This window comes from Leptidea sinapis, chromosome 27 (genome assembly GCF_905404315.1).
Source record: "Leptidea sinapis chromosome 27, ilLepSina1.1, whole genome shotgun sequence".
Taxonomy (NCBI): domain Eukaryota; kingdom Metazoa; phylum Arthropoda; class Insecta; order Lepidoptera; family Pieridae; genus Leptidea; species Leptidea sinapis.
Window position 1 is genome coordinate 8,534,254 of NC_066291.1, and position 20,707 is coordinate 8,554,960.

The window sequence follows — 20,707 nt, forward strand, 5'->3', positions numbered from 1 at the left end:
CTCAATTAGTGGACAGAGTGCAACGTGGGCACTATCCAACTTCAGTGATAGTTTGGTGTGGTATTAGCTATGAAGGAGTGACTGAGCCATACTTTTGTGAGAAAGGTATCAAAACATCGGCACAAGTGTATCAAGATACCATTTTAGAGATGGTAGTGAAGCCCCTTAACAACACCATGTTTAATAATGGTTAAAATGTTTAAGAATGGTTCTTCCAGCAAGACTCTGTGCCGAGTCATAAAGCTCGGTCTGGGTTAGAAACGAACGTTTCGGACTTCATCAGAGCTGAAGACTGGCCGTCGTCTAGTCCCGATCTTAAACTGCTGGATTATGATTTATGGTCAATTTTAGAGACTACGGCTTGCTCTAAACGCCATGATAATTTGGAGTCCCTAAAACAATCCGTACGATTGACAGTGAAGAATTTTCCCATGGAAAGAGTGCGTGCTTCTATTGATAACTGGCCTCAACGTTTACAGGACTGTATTGCAGCTAATGGTGACCACTTAGAATAAGCTATTTATGTTTTATGTATCAAACTAATACACTGCAAAAGTTATAAATGTAATTTGCAATAGAACTTTTTCTCTTTGTTTCAGTATTTATGGCATGGTTTCACTAGGTATGATTTTGATGACAGTACGATTCCCCGACTCGGATGCACTGAGGGTATCGTACCAACAAACTGCTTTTTTGTAGGGATCAGTAGGAATGCCACACAACCATATGATGTGGATTATGTTTGAGTATATGGCTTAAGGTGCAATGATGAAATGCGACACTAGTGATCAGGTCAATACTACAGTTACAGTCTACAGTTCTTTTTATGTTACTTTAAATAGCTCCACATTACTCTCACTTCTTTATTAAAATGACTTTAACAATAATACATAAAAATTTGAAATAAATTTTGTTTAATAATGTACAAATTCTATACCGTGATACATATACTTTCAAAGTACATAAGTGATAAAGTTTTCAGAATGGTGTGCTCCGTTATGACTTAATGATATACTTCAGAATGGAATTGTAGAATGAATCGAAGTTGGATTGTCGGAACCTTTTAGGATTTTAGCTTGAACGTTTTTTGTGTAAAGTGGATCGTTTTATGTGCCTTTTACTGCGTTTGTCTATTAACTTTGAAATACAATTTTAAATGTTGTCTGAATTTTGATCCCAACTGTTCTTGCTATTGTTTCGAAAAAAGTTTTAATAACGACAATGATATAAAATTTTAATATTTTTCTAGATTCATAAGCTTTTGATGTTTGGTTGACTGTATCTGTCACGTTAAAACGCTTGAATAGATCTAAATGAAAATTTGCAATATTTGCATATATCCAAAGATTTTTAGCACAAACGATATGTTTCTGTTTCTGTAAGTTCCGGTAAGGTAACAGCTACTCTGCTATCATTCAATTTTAAACAATACAATTTATTAATACAGCTTTCTGATGAGAAAGCTGTAAGCTGGTCGCTCAGCGGGTAATGGAGAGGGCTATGCTCGGAGTTTCCCTGTGAGATCGAATCAGAAATGAGGAGATATAGAGAGAAAGTCACCGACATAGCCCAAACGATTGCGAAACTGAAGTAGCAGTGGTCAGGTCAGGTCAGACATAGTTCGACGGACAGATGGGACTGATGGACAGACCGGTGGGACAGACAAGTCCTCGAATGGTGTTGATAGGCCCCCCACAAGATGGACCGACGATCTGGTCAAGATCGCCGGAATACGTAGGATAGGGGCAGCGTAGGACCGATCGTCGTGGAGATCTTTGGGAGAGGCTTTTGTCCAGCAGTGGACATCTTCCTGCTGATGATGATGATGATGTAGTTACCTCTGTAACGGAGGCCACAAAAGTTGTTTTTGGAATGTGTGTCTATTTTTTATGGTTATTCCAGATAAAGGATATTGGATGACAAACAAGTATTAATACGAGTCACTTTATCATCATCATCATCAGCCGGAAGACGTCTACTGCTGGACAAAGGCCTCCCCCAAAGATCTCCACAACGATCGCTCCTGCGCTGCCCTCATCCAATATATTCCGCTGATCTTGACTTGATCGTCGGTCCATCTTATGGTGGGTGTACCAATACCAACACTTCCGGTACGTGGTCACCATTAGAGGTCTTTTCTGCCCGACCGGTCATATATCCGTCCAACTATATGCCCTGCCCACTGCCACTTCAGTTTTGCAATCATTTGGGCTATGTCGGTGACTTTAGACGAGCCACTTGATACTCTCTTATAACACCAGACTAATCGATGCCAACGCTCCAAATAAGTTAGTAATATTTAGTGTTTATTTCGGTTTAACAACAAAAAAATAACCTATTACACATACATTGAAATCTAAGCATTCTCAAACAATAAAATTAATAAAAAAGTTTTTATATATTCAATGCATACAGTCTGTATATATTTACTGTTAAAATTTTATAGTTGCTAGAAACTGTGAAAGCACTCTCGAATACTTTTTAAATATTTATTGATAGCACGGACGTAGAAGTTTGCAAAGCTGTTACAACTTCCGGCTGTGCAGTCAGGCGGCGAGTGTAACTCTAATAAATGAATTTCTCAAGTTAGTGTTCACTAATTAAGAAAAACTGAGAACACTAATCATTTCTTTCTACTCTGAATTTCACAGCTTGAGTTGCGTCATATCGTCGTGGTATCACTTAAGGACAAGTGTTTAGTAAAACGTTATGTCGTATAGCATTATATTACGGGGTACTTAATGCGTACACGTACATAAACATTATAATTTATACATTAAAATAAGCGAAAACCATAAATTTCTGTAAAATAAACTTTTATTTTGCATGGAATGATATTAAAATTTTACAATAAATTGGCAAAAAGGGTATCTGAATCATCAATAAAAAAAATTAAATCACTTATTAAAGGCTTATTACAATATTAATGATAACTTAAGCGATATTACAATGTGGAATTGAATTTTATTATGGTTGTTTAAATTTATTTTATTATGGTTCAGTCATATTTTGTTTTACTGGATTGCATTATTTTTAAAATATATATTTTGTGAAATTAGCATGATTTTGAATTGTTTTTTTTTGTGATTTACGTTGACGAGCAATCTGTTGATTTTATGCCAATAAGGTAGTTTTGACTTGAGACTATTATTTAATATTTACCTTAACATACCGATATGTCGTATCGGTTTCTTCTCCCAGTATGTAAGTGAATACAACGCCGAAGACTCCTACACTAAGTGCCGTATCCACGCCTCCAGCGGTACACACCAGTTGAGGCCAGTTTCTATCACCGCCGTATGATTGTCCGTGTTTAACGACAGATGGCATTATTATAGGACACGATACTGATGAGTATACTGCCCCAAGTAGTATACCTGTAAAAGTGGATCTTAATAACAATTATTACAAACACAACAAAACTAGAAATGTCCAGTTTGGTGCAGACGTTAGGAATAGGGATTGCAATCAGGCGTTTTTTTTTCATTCGCAATTCCCATTCATCCAAACAAGCCTTATATTTATGGCACATACCATCATTATTCGATTAATCTGCTAGTTACTGGAGCTTTTAAATAACTCAACATACATTTTTTTTTAAATATTATTTTAAACAATATGTTTCTTAGTTAACATTATCAAAAAACAACTTTGTTGTTGAAAAAAGGATCGTAGAAAACAAATAGTATTAATTGTATCATCAGTTGACCTCTAATGGCGATACAAATATAGCTTGCCAGAAAAGGCCCTCTCAGTTTTACAATTGTCAGCCTGATTATTGGCAAAGAATCATGAATAGCATACAAGTATTCATAACAATTTCATCTTTTTCGAACACAATGATTTCCTATTTAGTACTTTATAAAAATCTTTCTCTTTTTCTTCCTCTATTATCAAATCCTTTTTTTTGATCCACGTTTTCTTTAGGATTATCATCTTGAATAACTCTTTCTAAGATATTCTTATTTGTAATCGTATGAAATTTTTCGTTAGCAAAGGAAATACCTATGTCATCAGATCGGTTTACATTTTAACGATATGTTTTTGGAGTTCCGTAACTTCGTCATGGATTCCGTAATCAGAACCTATCCAAAATCACCAAAATATTCTTTCCAATAAAAAAAGAATCATCGAAATCGGTTCACCCAGTCGAAAGTTTTGAGGTAACAAACATAAAAAAAAACACCGACGAATTGAGAACCTCCTCCTTTTTTGAAGTCAGTTAAAAATGAATCTTTTCTATAAATGTCGCTAAAGAAGGGACTAAAGTAAGATAAAGTTCGAAATTTATCCTTTCTACCAATTGTACTAATGAAACTCATGTCCATCGACCTGCCTGTAGAGCTTGAGGTGAAGTAGCAGCTGTCTAAGAGGGAAACCGCCTGCTTGCATCAATACCACCCTTTTATATACCCACATAACTTATGTAAAACACAGCAGGCTATAATTTATTTTATTCTGTAATTTCCTACAAACTCTAAGTCGGGAATTTCAGTTAAATTCATTCGTAAGCGGCGCCAGTTCCTTCTACGTTCTAAATGTTCTTCAGGCAATATTTTTTAGTGTTTTTCCGCCAATATTTGCCTTCCAGCAATTCGACACGTGTTTCGCCTCTACACGAGGCATCCTCAGGATATGTTAAACATCTCAATTCATTCAAGAGAACTCATTACATTTGGATAATGATTATGGATTTCCGCAAAGTAACGCCTACTTCAACAAACAGGCAATATAAAGTCAACAGATGTAATTTCCTATTTTGTGCAGTGGTTAAATGACATGGCAAACTTTCAGAGTCTATATTTATGATACGAAACTTAATTTTTTACACAGGCATCGTAAAAAATTAAGTTTCGTATCATTTGCGTGGTCGTGACTTTTCTTACAAGCTCGAACATTACTTGTTCAGTTTAAGTCTTAAAATTTAAATGAAATAAATAAAAAACTAACTACTAGATATATTTTTGTAACCATGTTGGTATTTTGTTAATATATAAGTAAAATTTTCTAAGAAGATATTATAAGTTTGTTATTACTGTGTGTAATCGGATGTGGAGGTGTAAATCCGTAAGTGTGTGCTACCGACGCGCGGCACATCCTAGCTGCTTGGCTGAAACTACGTCATGCGAGGAAAATGTATTCCACTGTCGTACATGACAAACTATATACGAGAACTTATTGAATTCACTCGCTATTCAGAGTATTACACATTCTATTGTGCACAGAATCGTGAAAATTTTTGATTATTTGCATCCCATTGTGTGATATATTTAAAAATGGTGAGCCTACTGAATTGGAGATTCTCTAAAGCGTTTTTAAATAAAAGTATTGTGAAATTAGAATGGATACGTGCAATGGATATTGGGCTAGTTGGCACAATATTGACGGAAAAATTCATACATTTTTAAGGTTTGTAATCGATTACAGTTTGATATTGTTCATAGATGTCGCCCTAAGCCATCAAGGACGCATTATCTAAGTTTATTATAGAACTGTCACTTTACTTATTATGTAACTGGTGAATATACGATTGGTACACCCCTATTAAGTGTCGTAATACATTAGTTAGTGGGATATTTATGGTGTTTGGACATACATTGCTACACGTACTATGTTTAAATATCTTTAAACAAGATCAGTTAAATAAAATTATTGTGAAAAATTTTAATTATTTTTTAATTAATTTATGTCCTTTGTTCAGCATTGGACATTTTCCGGCTGAAATGATGATAAAGATGAAATAAAATTATTTTATTTTGTGACTTAAAGTCGATGAACTTATTATTATAATTAAGAAGATTTGCAATTTTAGTTTTGAGTTTATTTTTAGACTCTTTCTTGTCCTTGGTTTTTTTCTCGAGAAGATTTATTGTGAATTATTACGGATGTTATAGGGTACAGCATGAGTGCTCTAGTCTCCAAAATTATTTTCATTATAAAATTTTTATTATAAAATTAATAAACAAGCATATGCCGTATGGATAGCGATCCTACTTACTAAGCTAGAGGTCCTGGGTTCGAATCCCGGTAGGTGCAAGCATTTACATGATGAATATGGCTGTTTGTTTCCGAGTCATGGATGTTTAAATGTATTTATATATGTTTAAGTAAGTATATTATTAATAATAATATTGTGTTTGTTTCAAATATAGTAGATTTTACAACGAGTGCACAAAACGAACTATTTTATCCGAGACTCTTAGCAATGTCGGCTGATAGTAATGTCGAGGAGGTAAGTATATTATATTAAATATATCGTTGTCTTGCAACCCATAACACAGGCTATATATGCCTAATTTGGGGCAAGATAATGTGTGTCAATATTATGACTATACGGGTTAACTGACTGTAAGTGATCACCGCAGCCTAAACTCTCTTGTAACACCATTGGAATCACAAAAGAGTTGCCGACCTTATAAAGCGTCTAATAAATATACCTATGAAATTGAAATCCGAAAAAAAATTGGTACGTGGCGGGCGAGGATCGAACCGGGGTCTCCGTGGCTCAACCCATTGCGCCACCGATGCTTAAATTTATTAGTCCAGTCGGAACCGTGTGCTAAAAGCCTCTCAGAGGTTAAATGTAATTTAAAGGTTAGTTTTAATGGTAGAATGCCGATCTAGTAGAGTTGATATGCAGCGACGAAATGTTGGAATAATATTCCAACACCAATCCGGAGCCAGCGCAGTTTACCTCGTTTTAAAGCTAAATTCTAGAAATTTATTTTTGAGCACCAAAAAAAAGGGAACTGTTAACTATAGTCACCAGTCCAATCTAGTTTGCTTGTTGAAAGTTTTGAATGAATAATATCTTGTTTGAACTATATTTACATGAGGTAAGTTTAACGAAGAAACTACTTATCTGCCAACGAAGATATGACGTGTAAGAAGCATAATTAGAAAGGCGTGCGCTACTTATGGCATTCGTGTGTGGCGTCATTTAGTGGTCCCACTGGAAGATCAGCGCTGGTTGGGGCAGTAATTGAAGTGTGACCAATTTGTGACAAACACTCCAAATTGTAATTTGTTTTGTACATATGTTTTTTCTATTATATTATGTAAATATTGTGTTTGTTTCAAATATAGTAGATTTTACAACGAGTGCACAAAACGAACCATTTTATCCGAGACTCTTAGCCATGTCGGCTGATAGTAATGTCGAGGATAAAATGGTTTTGTGGACGAGTTATTAACTCTGCTTTTCATTTCAATTGCGAGGAAATAAAACAGTAGTATAACAAGGACATTTTTAAAAATTTTGGCAAATTTGAAGAAATTATTAACGCACGAAAAAACAAGATCTGTTTACCGCCGCTTTTTTTTAATCTTACGACATTGATATAAGGCTTGGGTACCAGACCTAAACAGCCTATATATTTAATAGTAATTAAATTAATTTGGTAAAATATATATTTTTAATTAATTAAATAACCTACCGTATTTTAATTTAAAATTTAATATTTTTATGTTTTAAAAAACACATGAGTCAAATTAATTAAACTAAATATTATAAAATAACAAATTCTATCTATGAACTTTTTATTGTGTTTGGCTGTATGGCTCATTAGCTTTGCCTTAATATTATTAAATTTATAAGTAGATACGTTTATGCACTTGAGCACATAAATCGATTTTGTGCAGCCTATAATGTGCACAAATAAGCAATTTCAGAGCATGAGAAGTGAAAAATATATTTCTTTCTATTTTTTCTTCTTCTTGATTAGTATTATAACTATCTGATTAAAATGAAAAGTCATTAAATTATACCATCCAGCCAATGATATTGTATGTACATAGAACGTCATTGCTACCAACACTTCGATGCATTGGTTATATATGAGTTTAGCAGAGTTGAATATTTACATCGATAAACATTAAATTAATCGAATTGCGACTAAGTTTTCGACCGCTAAGCTGCGAGGAGCTGGTATTACGTATTAAGTTAATAATTTATTAGCGACTCATTAGTGCCATATGTGGCTCTGTGACTAAGTTAGTTCTAATGATAATTATCGACATTAACTGTAATTATACCAAACCCTGCGATGGTATACTAATATAGGTGTAACCGACAACAAGCACTTGCCACTTGCAAGTGACGTCTTGCGGTTTCGACTTTTAAAGAGTCTTGATTGAATATATGTTTTCGTATTTGAAGTATTTTTGTTACGAGCAGGACGTTCAACTGATGGTAATTGACACGCCATGCCCATTACAATGCAGTGCCGCTCAGAATTCTTGAAAAACCCAAGATTTCTGAGCGGCACTACAATTGCGCTCGTCACCTTGAGACATAAGATGCTAAGTCTCGTTTGCCCAGTAATTTCACTAGGTACAGCGCCCTTCAGACCGAAATACAGTAATGTTTACACATTACGTTGTGGTACCCATAATCTAGCCGGCATCCTGTTCAAAGGAGCCTCCCACTGGTAAAAGTAATAATGGGAAGCTTGTTAAGTTAATATGTACCTACCACTAGCTAAAGCTATCCATACTATACTTGGCTGTGGCTCGCTCTTATAGTATAAGGTAATTTATTAGTGCAAAAGTGAACGTCACCTCGTCTTAAGACAACACAACTATTTTTTCATTCTATATTCATGAGTAATAAGACTTATAATATAGATAAGCATGTATATTCAACATTCAACGCTGGTCAGGAAACTATGTCGAAGAAACTGCGCTGGATTCCGAAGGTTGACGTGAATGGCAGGAAATCTATTGGGACTCCTCTCAGTATCGCAAGGGTTTATTCTTGGACCGTTCCTCTTCCTTATCTATTTAAATGGTCTTCCAAATCTTATAGAAAAAAAACATAGGGTAGTATTGTTTGCGGACAACATTTCACTGATGCACAATTATCTACGCACACTTCGATAAAATTCGATCGCGCTTCTATAGTAGATTCCAGCCGACTCTACCCAAACCAGCGTTATGCCACTAAACATGACAGCTCAATTCTTCAAAATCCCAAAAATAGTTTGCCTTAAGAAATGTTCACATAAATTGATAACTGATAGTTTATCTACGAAAAATTCGAAAAGCGATCACGGAATAATAAATGTTGCCCACATTTAAATATGAAATTGACTTATAATAATATAAAGTACTTTAATTACCCCAAATCCAAGGAAAGCTGAGAAAGAAATGAGTGCAGGTGGCAACCACTGCCACTTCTGTTACCCACGGCATACACCCGAGACAAACCACTTGTCGCCAATGATGTTTCATGTAGTTCAGGTCCCATCCAAGTGATCCTTTACCTAGAATTATCACTGGGTATACTCTCCTGTAAATGAATTTAATTGAAAAAGATAATAACTGTCATAATTAGTAATTGCATGTAAATACAATGGTTTATTAACTATTAACCGATCCGACAGACGTTGTTCTGTACATAATAAATAAAATACTGTTTTTTATTTATTAACATCAAGATTTATTTCGTAAAATATGCTCACATCATGCACAGCAGATCTGTTAGTTTAACCGTGCTTCAATAAATTTTCTCATAGAAAATATGTGCATACAAAACAAATTTTGGAAATAAAAATAAGTATGAATCCCAAATCGAAATAAAAACAAGCATATCTCTCAAGTTGGACTAAACTGCTTTCAATGAAGTAATTCCCATTAAAATCAGTTCATTAGTTTAGCAGTTCAGTAGAAACAAACGTCAGGACACTGGATTTATATATTTTAAGTCGAACTGGCACCACAAGCAGCACCCGTTCGCGACTTCACGCATGGACCAGCCATCACTCCCTTGGCACATAAGCCAAAGGGCACTTATTCTTATAATAACGTTAATTGAAAATAAATATTCTCATTTAATTTTCATTTTATTGATAAACACGACAGTTAAATTTATTAGTTTCATGCAAAGGAAATCGTGAGAAGTCGACGTCAATTTTTAATTAATTTTTTGGCAAGAAGCAATGACGATATAGTGAATGTAATACAAATTAATTCTTAATTTTAACGTTGAATACGTAGATCACACTAAAAGTTTTGCGTAAATTAAAAAAAAACAACATGTTATAACTAAAATATTAAATTTATTGCTTTTCAAAATACTCTCCTTTACATTTTAAACATTTTTTCATGCAACCGAACCATTGTTTTAAACAGGAGGACCATGGATCTGAAGGCATGTTTTCTACGTGCTGATTGAACGCTATCACTGCCTCTTTGGAATTGGTAAAAGTGAAACCTCTCATCAAATCTTTCATTTTGGGGAAAATACAGAAATCATAGGGTGCTAGGTCGGGGCTATGTGCAGGATGGGTGACGAGCTGTACTTTTTCGGAAGCTAAAAATGACTTAGTTTTGTTGGACGTGTGTGAAAAAGACAGTTGTCATGATATAGGAGAACGCAGCTTTTTGGTGGTCTTTCGCGAATTTTTTTTTAACATCCAGGGAAAACAAATCGTAGAATACCACTAGGCCTTAAAATTCTTTTGATCTTTAAGTGGAATTGTGCAGATGGTGCCCGTAGCTGAGAAAAAAATGCGATCATTTTTTTACCAACGTTTCTGGCCTGCCTCACTTTTGTTGGCCTGTTCTCATTTTCAAACACCCATTCACAAGATTGCTGTTTTTTTCACCAAATCATCGACTCACAGTGCTTAAGCATGGTGCTTCTCTCCCAAAAGCATTTTGAAGACAAGCGGCAGACTCTTGCGGAAATAGAGAACGTTTAAAATCATAAAAAATCATCGCTCTAAAATCTTTTCGACTTAATTCCATTTTCGTTACGTACGTAGAACTTTGATGTGTGTTAAAAAACAATTGCCAAATGATTTACCGCCAATTGTTTTTTTAACTACTAAGAAGGTTGCAACGTTTCAAAAAATATAACATTTGAAATTCAAATAGTTCGGATTAGCTAGAAGTGCAAAACTTTTAGTGTGCCCCATGTATTTAGAATTACAAGTTAAAAGTTTAAAATAAACTTAGCAATAAAGTGATTACAAAGATTAGTTTAATTTAGAATACAAACCTTAAAAAGGAATCAATATCGCTGTGTTCTCTCATATCCAGGAAACCTATGTGTCTTGCTAGGATGCCGGTTAGCAAGGCAGCTAAATGTGCTGGTAGTGTAGTTGTGTCTTGTAAAATTTGGCCACTGGCCCAAGCCACAGTGCCAACTACACTTATACGAAAACAGGAACCATTCCAAGCCCATTTTTCGCCAAATGCGCACCATAATGTACCCCAGACGGAAACACCTATTTGAAAAGTAAATAATATTTTTTTTATTTCTATTTTATCTCTATCTTGAATATTTTGTAGTTTATTATTTAGTTTTGAGGGAAGTTTAAATAGTTAATACAGTTTAATTAATAAATTTTGTTGGTACAAGTGACTACATCTAATGTATTAAAACGGCGTGAGAGTTTATCGCCCAAAATTACCACTTAGTACTAAAAAGAAGACGATTTTTGTATTATTAATTTAAACTTCTATTGATCAAAATATAAATAACTGTTGAATTCTATACTTTACATAACGACCTAAAATGATACATAATTAAAACTGATAATTGTTTTTCATAAGTAAATAATTGAATGACAGTAAACTTAATCAATTATATGGGGCTAAGACTACGAGTAAGAGACAAAATTAGTAATATTGTAATAAGAAAGAAAACCAAAGCAAAAGATGTAGTAGCCTTACCTGTTCTACGTTTAAAATGGAAATGGGATGACATATGCAATGAAAAAAAGTAGTGGTATAATAGTCCAAAGTAGAATTTTTTTATGAAAATAAGGGACGAGACGAGCTGGACGTTCAGTTGATGGTAATTGATACGCCCTGTCCATTACATTCCATGCAGTGCCGATCAGGATTCTTGAAAGGCTCAAAAATTCTGAGCGGCACTACAACTGCGCTCGTCGCCTTGAGACATAAGATGTAAAGTCTCATTTGCCCAGTAATTACAGTAGCTAGGACGCCCTTCAGACCGAAACTCAGTAGTGCTTATACATTACTGCTTCAAGGCAGAAGTAGGTGCTGTTGTGGTACCCATAATCTAGCCGGCATCCTGTGTAAAGGAGCCTCCCACTGGTAATGAACTGGTACCCTATGAATAGGAAACGAAATCCAGGCAGCTGATAGAGCTTTGACATAGTAGAAACAGCAGGAAAGATGTGGACAAGAATTGCAAGAGACAGGAACGAGTGGAAATTAATGGACGAGGCTTATACCGCTAAGGGCGGTCATTATCCAAAGTATTGACTAACAATACTAAGAAAAAGACTGTTATTTAACGAAACAATCAACACGTCATACTAATAATTTATAAAGCTGATGATATATAGATGTAAGGAAATAAAGTTCTAAATAATAAAAAAAACTTATCAAATCTTTAAAAAACTGGTTATTTTAAAACTGAATGCCTTCTCACTTGTTATACTATAACAATAAATAACTCTACTTACCAATAAAGCCCAATGTTAAATAATGGAGTAATACTGGCTTTGATTTTTTGTTCAATACTTTTTTCTTCACACGTACTCGGGTCTCAATACTATCAATATTTATTGTTGGTATAACGTCTGAAGGTCTGTAATTGTATTATCAATCTTTGAGTATTATTTGCGAGAAACGATTTGTCACAGAGATTTTTTTATGTCCATTTAATATCATTTATTAACAATTGCAAACAGTATTTGTGATTCATAAAAAAAACCTTACGAAGTGTCTCGAATCATATTATCTCTCTTGAGAGTCGCGTCTCTAACTAATAAAATGTCGTCTTCGTTCATCAGTTAGATTAATAATTATAGTGCATGAAGCTGAACAATCAACGTTCTTATAAAGATATGGGTGTCGTTGTGATTTTAGTTGATAAATACTCACAATTTAAGATCCCTCTGTGTAGTTTGATTGTCGCTCGTATCGATAACAGCCAACATTTGAACTACAAGGAATAGATTAGTTTAACGAATATATAAGTTATAATCATTCTAGAAAATTTATTGAAGTAGGCGTTACTTTGCGGAAATCCATAATTATATAAATGATTTGAGTTTTCTTTAGTGTTAATTCCGCCAATATTTGTCTTTAAACAATTCGACACGTGTTTCGTCTTTACACGAGGCATGAACATTCATTGCTATGCAGACGACAGCACTGGTGATGCCGTATACATGGGCCATGCAGGTCTCTCTCGGGAAATCGTCGACCAGTGCCGGGAGAAACTTGTGTCTTCTATCGAGTCCTCTCTTGAGAAGGTCGCGCAATGGGGAAAATTGAACCTTGTCCAATTTAACCCCCAGAAGACTCAAGTTTGCGCGTTTACCACTAAAAAAACCCCATTTGTCGTATCACCGCTCTTCGACAACACTTCCCTTAAAGCCTCGCCTAGTATCGGAATACTGGGTCTCGAAATCTCGAGCGATTGCCAATTTCATGGTCATCTGGAAGGCAAAGCCAAATTGGCTTCAAAGAAACTGGGCGTCATTAATAGAGCACAGCAATACTTCAAACCGGCCCACATACTAGCGCTCTACAAAGCGCAGGTCCGGCCACACATGGAGTATTGCTGTCATCTCTAGTCTGGCGCACCCCAGTATCAGCTTGATCCATTTGACCGCGTGCACCGCAGAGCAGCTCGAATTGTCGGGGACCCAGTGCTCTGTGAACGGCTGGATCACTTGGCATTGCGTAGAGACGTCGCTTCATTGTGTGTCTTCTACCGCATTTATCACGGGGAGTGTTCCGAAGAGCTGTTTAACCTGATTCCTGCCGCCGAATTCCATCTTCGCACGACACGCCACAAGTTAGGATATCATCCTCACCATCTGGATGTGTGGCAGTCCTCCACAGTGCGGTTTTCAAGGAGCTTTCTTCCACGTACTACAAAGCTGTGGAATGAGCTTCCTTGTGCGGTGTTTCCGGGACGATACGACATGGGTACCTTCAAAAAAAGCGCGTAAACCTTCCTTAAAGGCCGGCAACGCTCCTGTGATTCCTCTGGTGTTGGAAGAGAATGTGGGCGGCGGTGATCACTTAACAACAGGTGACCCGTACGCTCGTTTGTCCTCTTATTCCATAAAAAAAGGCATCCTCAGGACGTGTTATCTCGCCAAAATCTGGCACGAGACTGACAAGTCAAAGTCAAAGACAAGTATTGGCGGAATGAAAAACTCAAATCATTTATATATAATTATTCTGTCTCTCGTCGGTTAGAATTAAGAAGATTCATATGGCAAAAATAATGCAATTTCGTTCCATTTACATATATGAGCGTGTGGCACAAAACAATTGAGCCCATATATATGGAACTTTGTAGTTTTCGCTTGTTTAAGAATAATAATAATTTGCAAATAAAATTTTAAAAACAAAATTTTATGAACTATGCGGGATTCGAACCCACGACCTCCGGCGTTCCGTGCCGGTGCTCTAACCAACTGAGCTAACCGTTCGAGTATCGCTTTGTTATAAAATTCTGTTTGCTTTGTTCAACTCTCAGGTTAATCCTAGAAGTGAGGGTTATCAATTTAAAAAACATAACATATTGTTAATAATAATTTGTTTGTTGTTTTCAAATAATGCTGCTTTAGTGTCTAATCAATTAAAGTCCCTATACAATGACGAAAATTTATCCAGCATGAATCTAGCTCGACATAAGAAGTATAGAGTCACATTCAAAAATTTATTTTCACCATGAAAAGATACTGTAAATTTAAAAAATGTGCTTCAGTATTTTGGTGCATATAATTAGTTGTGAAAAAAAAAATCACATTGTTATGAACTTCATAAAACTATGTTTATTAATATTAGATATTAAAATTAATATAACAATTTTCGCTTAATGTCTTTAAGGCTCGTTATAAGGAGTGTGGCACATAGTTCCGACCGGACTAAAACCAAGATGCCTATGGAAATAATTTATCTATCAATTGTTTTGTTATTCAGTAGATTTCTCGTGACAGGCATCGCCATGCTCGCTTAAATGCCTCTGCTTGTGGCGGCGACTTGGGCCGGGTCATTCCCTTCCCAGTTAAAGTTATTATATATTTTATTTTATGAAATGCTCACATAATGCCTCTATTTATTTACAGTATGTGTGGATTGATGCATCTACTATACTCAATAACTCCTATGTTTATAAGTATTAATTTACTTTTTTTTGACTAACTCGTGTAAGCCTTCCAGTTTTTGACATTTGAGTATTTTTGTTGCGTCACTTTGCATATATTGTAATTGAAATGATTTGTAAACAAATAAAATGTAAATCTTGACTTAAAAGAGTGGCAATGAGTTTCTTGCTACTTCTTCTCATTAGCTCAATCCTTTACGAAGTAGCGGTATATTCAATAAGAAACAATATTTTTATTTTTATTTTGACATTCATAAGTGTCATTTCCGTGACCTACGTGAATAAAGTGTTTTTGAATTTGAATTTGAATTTAATTTCCTCCACTAATTCCTTTCATATAGTCAATATATTTTTCGAAAAAAAAAATTGATAAAAAATCAATCTACACTATTTCAAAACAATAGGTATAATATGCACTAAAAAGTAAAAAATAATTATGTATTTTTATACAATCTAATTCTAGTTACGATTATTACTATTTTTGAAGTCGATTAAAAAAAATAGTAAAATTTCACTGCCAGTATGACTTTATATTAACAGTTACTTAACCTAGAACTTAAGTGGTTTCCAAACTTATAACAGAACAAACACTATACAGTTGTTGAGTGACAAAATAATTGAATTCTACAACTAATTTGTGCATAAAAAAACTCGGTTACCTTATCAAAAATAATTTAAAAACAAAAAAGTTCGACAACAGAATGAATTGCAATTAACGGAGTTCTGAATAAAAATGAAAAAAAAAAAAACTGTGACTTTTAATCAGTTACTTTTTCTTTCAACTTTTCTAATTGAAATTTCAAGTGAATCGATTTGTTTATCAGAAAATGTTCGTGACTGTAGAATTACTAACGATGTTTTTGTTTATGAGGATAATTACTTTGGAACATTCCAGAGTATGTAATTACAGAAATTTAAAATTAATAATATTGAGTGTTCAGCATACAGATTTAGACTCAATAAAATCTATAATTAATATTGAGTTGATATTTTAAATAGTTTTAAGAAAGTGTATCTGAAATTGTAGTAAAATTTTGTAGTTGAGGTTTTGAGAATATTACTTGAAATAATTAATTCGTCACTAACAAAAAATGTATTTTTGTCCGTTTGTAATTATTTTAGTTGGGGCAAAACACAAAAAGTACTAAGTGGATTTAAATCAAATTTTGCATGAAAATGAACAAAACAAATAGATTATCTCGCATGCAGTCATAGTATGTTTGCTACGACTTGGGAGGCAACTAGTCACAAAATAAACGAATTGCATTATTTTAACATATGTATTAATTAAATACATCACAGTTTATAAAAAGCATATTTATTAATAAACTAGTAAATAAATAAGAAATTAAAATTATATTTTTATGCTTACTTCTGTTTAAATAACGGTTCCGATATCCTGAGGTAAGTTAAAAGCACTGACACACTAAAATTAAGCGAAAAAGAATTCCGAATGTCTCTCGCACCAACAAACTGTCTTGTCATGGGTTGAATCAATATATAAATGTATTATTTTTGGGTTCGCTGAGGTATTGACAACCTTCAAGAATTAAACAACTTGAGTACACCCATGTATGTACGAAGAGTCCTTACTGTCTCGCTTCTTTAGACTGCGGCAGTTGACCAATCAAAGCACGTATGTTGATTTTAATCATTTGTTTCCATTATTTATTTCATATGGTTATTTAGATAACAGAGGCTTATTATTCATTGATAGTTCGATTTTACTATATCATGCTACTTGGTTATGTCTATTTAAAATTTTTATTTACATATTCTTCTGACCTTCATTTGGCGTTTCAATTCAAGTACTCTAGAATTTTCGGTACCGGTTCGGTAGATGGGCACTACACTCCTGACCAGGCAATGGTTATTTCGGCGTCGACAGAGACCTGGTAACTATCAGGATCACTAGAAGATTTAATAAGGACGGCATGTGGATGCACATCTAGGAGATACATCCAATAGGGACAGAGCGTATTGTCACAAAATTTATATTAATTATAACAATTAAAATTTATTGAAATAGGCGTTACTTTGCGGAAATCCATAAATATACAAATGATTTAAGTTTTCTTTAGTGTTAATTCCGCCAATATTTATTTTTAAATAATTCGACACGTGTTTCGCCTCTACACGAGGCATTCTCAGGACGTGTTGTCTTGCCAAAATCTGACACGAGACTCAAAGTCATTTGTATAACAATTAAAACATTTAATTTATCTTAAGAAGTGACGAGCGAGTAATACCTGTTGGTAAGTGATACGCTCCTTCCACTACAATTGAATGCAACAACGCGACTGGACTCGCCTAGGATCTGAAGAAGAAGTTTATAATATCAGTAGCTACACTATTTCATCAGCTGCATCCTAAAACGCAAGTCGGGATTGGGCCATCTCCTCCCGTGCGAGTCGTAAGAGGCGACTAAGGGATACAAACAACGGAGGATAGGCAGCAGCATCTTTAGTTAAGCAGAAAACACGCAAACATGGTGTTTTTAGACAAGTTTTGTGGTAAAAGTATAGTATTTGGGGCTATGAACACTACTTAAACCTGTTACACATACCCTTAAGTCTTATTTGTAGGTTGCTAATGCTTGCTGTTGGTTATGTTAACACTGCCGAGCCTTTTTGAACTACCACATTTCTTTGAAGTTAAACAAGTTTTTTGGCATGGCGTGACGCACTTTTTTGGTACTTCTCTCAGAAAAGTTATTCTTATAGCTTGTACTTTTTTGTGTAGGTTTATTTATATAGATTAGTAGTGAATAACGAGGATTGTTAGCATATAAACTGTTTTCCACGCAAGAATTTTGAAAATATTGGCTTTGTTACATAGATGGCGGCCCCGCTCGTGGTGGCCACGGTAGCGTCATACAGGTTTACACTCCGACTTCGACACACTCAGACGATGAGGTGGAGGACATGTATGAGGACATCTCAACAGCCATTGAATTTTATGAAAATAAGGGACGAGACGAGCAGGAAGTTCAGATGATGGTATTCGCCCTGCCCATTACAATGCCGTGCCGCACAGGATTCTTGAAAAACCCAACAATTCAGAGCGGCACTACAACTGCGCTCGTTAAGTCTCATTTGCCCAGTAATTTCAATAATTTATAATTTAATTGAATTATTGGAGGTGTTAAATATTCGTGAAGAATAAGGATCACCTAATGGAAATGGCGGTGGCAGGATGATCCTGTTGCCGGAGACTCGGTTTCAGATTCTTAAAAGTTAGTGTGTGTGGATATATACATATTTATTTATTTATAATCGCTTATAAAATGCTCAAAGAATACTTTTACTTATTTATGGTGTATGTGGATTATGCAGCTACTGTACTCAATAACTTTTGTATTAATTTACATTTACTTTTTTGACTTACTCGTGTAAGACATTGACTATTTGACGTTTGAGTGTTTGTTGCATCATTTTACATTTTACACATTATATTGTAATTGAAATGATTTGTAAATCGATGTAAATCTTGATATAAAAGAGTGGCAATGAGTTTCCTGCTACTTCTTCTCATTAGCTCAACCCTTTACGAAGTAGCGGTAGATTCAATAAGAATAATATATTTTTTTTTGACATTCATAAGTATCATTTCCGTGACCTTCGTGAATAAACTGATTTTGATTTGATTTGATTGATTTGAAAGTATGGCAACAGAGGAATAACAACAGCGCTTAAGTTATATCATATATATTAACCTCTTCTTTAATATATTTCCTATATACATGGGCAATTTCAAAGTTTCTAACGTGAATCGTATCATATATTTATTATCATTGTTTTTGATAATCAATTTATATGTATCATTCAATGACTTTTTGATTATATTAAATTATTGTTGAGTAATTGGATATTCGGTATCGCCTTACAACTTTACAAAAACAGTTTATTTACAGTTTATTATTATCTATATTATATTGATTACGACACCATAGTAACATCATTACTTTACTGTGAATGTATTCATTATACTTGTTTTAGTTTTTCTGCTTTTGTTAAGCTAATTTGCTATGCATACCACGTTTTAAAGGCATAAAAGGCATTTATTTTCTCAAAATTTATACCTTTAGAATTCTTTTTGATGTCATTTCTAATAACTACTACTACCGCTTCGGAAACAAATGGCGCTCTGAGACAGAAGAAGCGGCGCAAGAAACTCTCCCAGCATTCTTTTTTTGCGCTCTTTTCAATAAAAATATACAATATTGTACAGTCATTTCTATCACTATAAAATAATCACAATCTAGTCCCAGGCTGTCCGATCACTTAGATATTCAGCAGTGGAGTAATAGGATTTACGACAGAGCCATTTTTTTTTAAAACATTTGAATTTATTTATAGATAATGCCTGAACAGTGGCTGGGACTTTATTATAGAAGTGTATACATTTACCATTAAAGCTGTTATGTATCTTATGAAGCCTACTAGAATTAGTTACAAGCAATCCCTTATTTCTAGTGTTATAATAATGAAAATCACTATTAAGAGCAAAAAGGTGAAGATTTTTGTGAACGTATATTAAATTTTCATAAATGTACCGACAATGACCAGTCATTATATTTATTTCTTTAAATTTTTCTTTGAGAGCCTGTCTATGACCAAGCTGATTTATAGCACAAATTTTCATCTAAGTCTCTTAATACATTTCACAGATTTATATGTAAGTATCAATATTATTATGGTTTTCTTTTGCGCTATAATGTGGTAACGCTCCGGTGTTTTGAATATCTCTAAACACATGCAGCAGTTGGAGACTTCTTTATACAGCTTAATGGCTTTTTCCGTCGTAAAACGCCGGGATCCGTAGCAAGTGAAATAACTGGGTTCAACAGACTCAACATCTCAAGAGTTTTGAGTTCAATCAAGAACCCTGCCTTGTAATGGCCGTAATCACCATCCCGTCTCGTCACTACTTTCTCATAAAAAAATATGTTTCTATAAGTGGATATGTTACCAGCAATGTGTATAACTCGATATTCTATAAAATACCTAGTCACAATCGATAAAATTTCTAGTCCGTCCAGTCATTGCATGATATATGTGGGCACAAACAAACAATAAAAGCGACAAACAGACAAAAATTAAAAAAAAGGCCTGCTACTGTAAGTTGGTATAATTTGTTTAAAACATTTTTGTTGAAGAAATATTTAATCAACAGACACCACACGCTTACAATTTTATTATATATGCAAATAGATGAATTTTAACACTTTAATATAAATCGATTATTTTAATAGAATATAGTTAAATTATACAATTTGTTACTGCACTGATTGGGCAAAACATTTTTTGATTGTTATAAAATTATAACCACAATCGCGAAATTTCGCTCCCGCTTCAGCCATCAACCTATCAATCACACTAAACATAATTTAACAACCAATAATTGAACAATGGGAAAAAAATTAATTTTTTAGTATAAAATTTAGTAGAACTTTATACTTATAGACCTTGATTGCAGTTAAAAAAAATACAATACACAATACAATACAATTCTTATGGAATTACCAGTCTTCTTTAAGACTGGTTCTGCCGGCGGCCTCGATGGACTGACACCCCAGCATCTGAAAGATCTGGTATG

General features: G+C 34.3%; 1 protein-coding gene across 4 annotated transcripts in view; it reads right to left on the minus strand.

Annotated features, from left to right (window-relative positions):
* Positions 1-16,722, minus strand: part of LOC126972714 (sodium/hydrogen exchanger 9B1-like) — a 32,901-nt gene extending 16,179 nt beyond the window's left edge. For 2 of the 4 annotated variants that reach the window (XM_050819623.1, XM_050819625.1), the window contains exons 1-6: positions 16,482-16,722; positions 12,865-12,925; positions 12,444-12,568; positions 11,003-11,231; positions 9,120-9,289; positions 3,163-3,377 (exon numbers count right to left, since the gene is read on the minus strand). In XM_050819623.1, the coding sequence (XP_050675580.1) occupies positions 3,163-3,377; positions 9,120-9,289; positions 11,003-11,231; positions 12,444-12,568; positions 12,865-12,920 (795 nt within the window). In that variant the 5' untranslated portion in view covers positions 12,921-12,925; positions 16,482-16,722. Of the gene's footprint in view, positions 1-3,162; positions 3,378-9,119; positions 9,290-11,002; positions 11,232-12,443; positions 12,569-12,699; positions 12,761-12,864; positions 12,926-16,481 lie in introns of those variants that run through there. The other 2 variants (XM_050819624.1, XM_050819626.1) reach the window with 2 other exon arrangements.
* Positions 16,723-20,707: the final 3,985 nt, after the last annotated feature.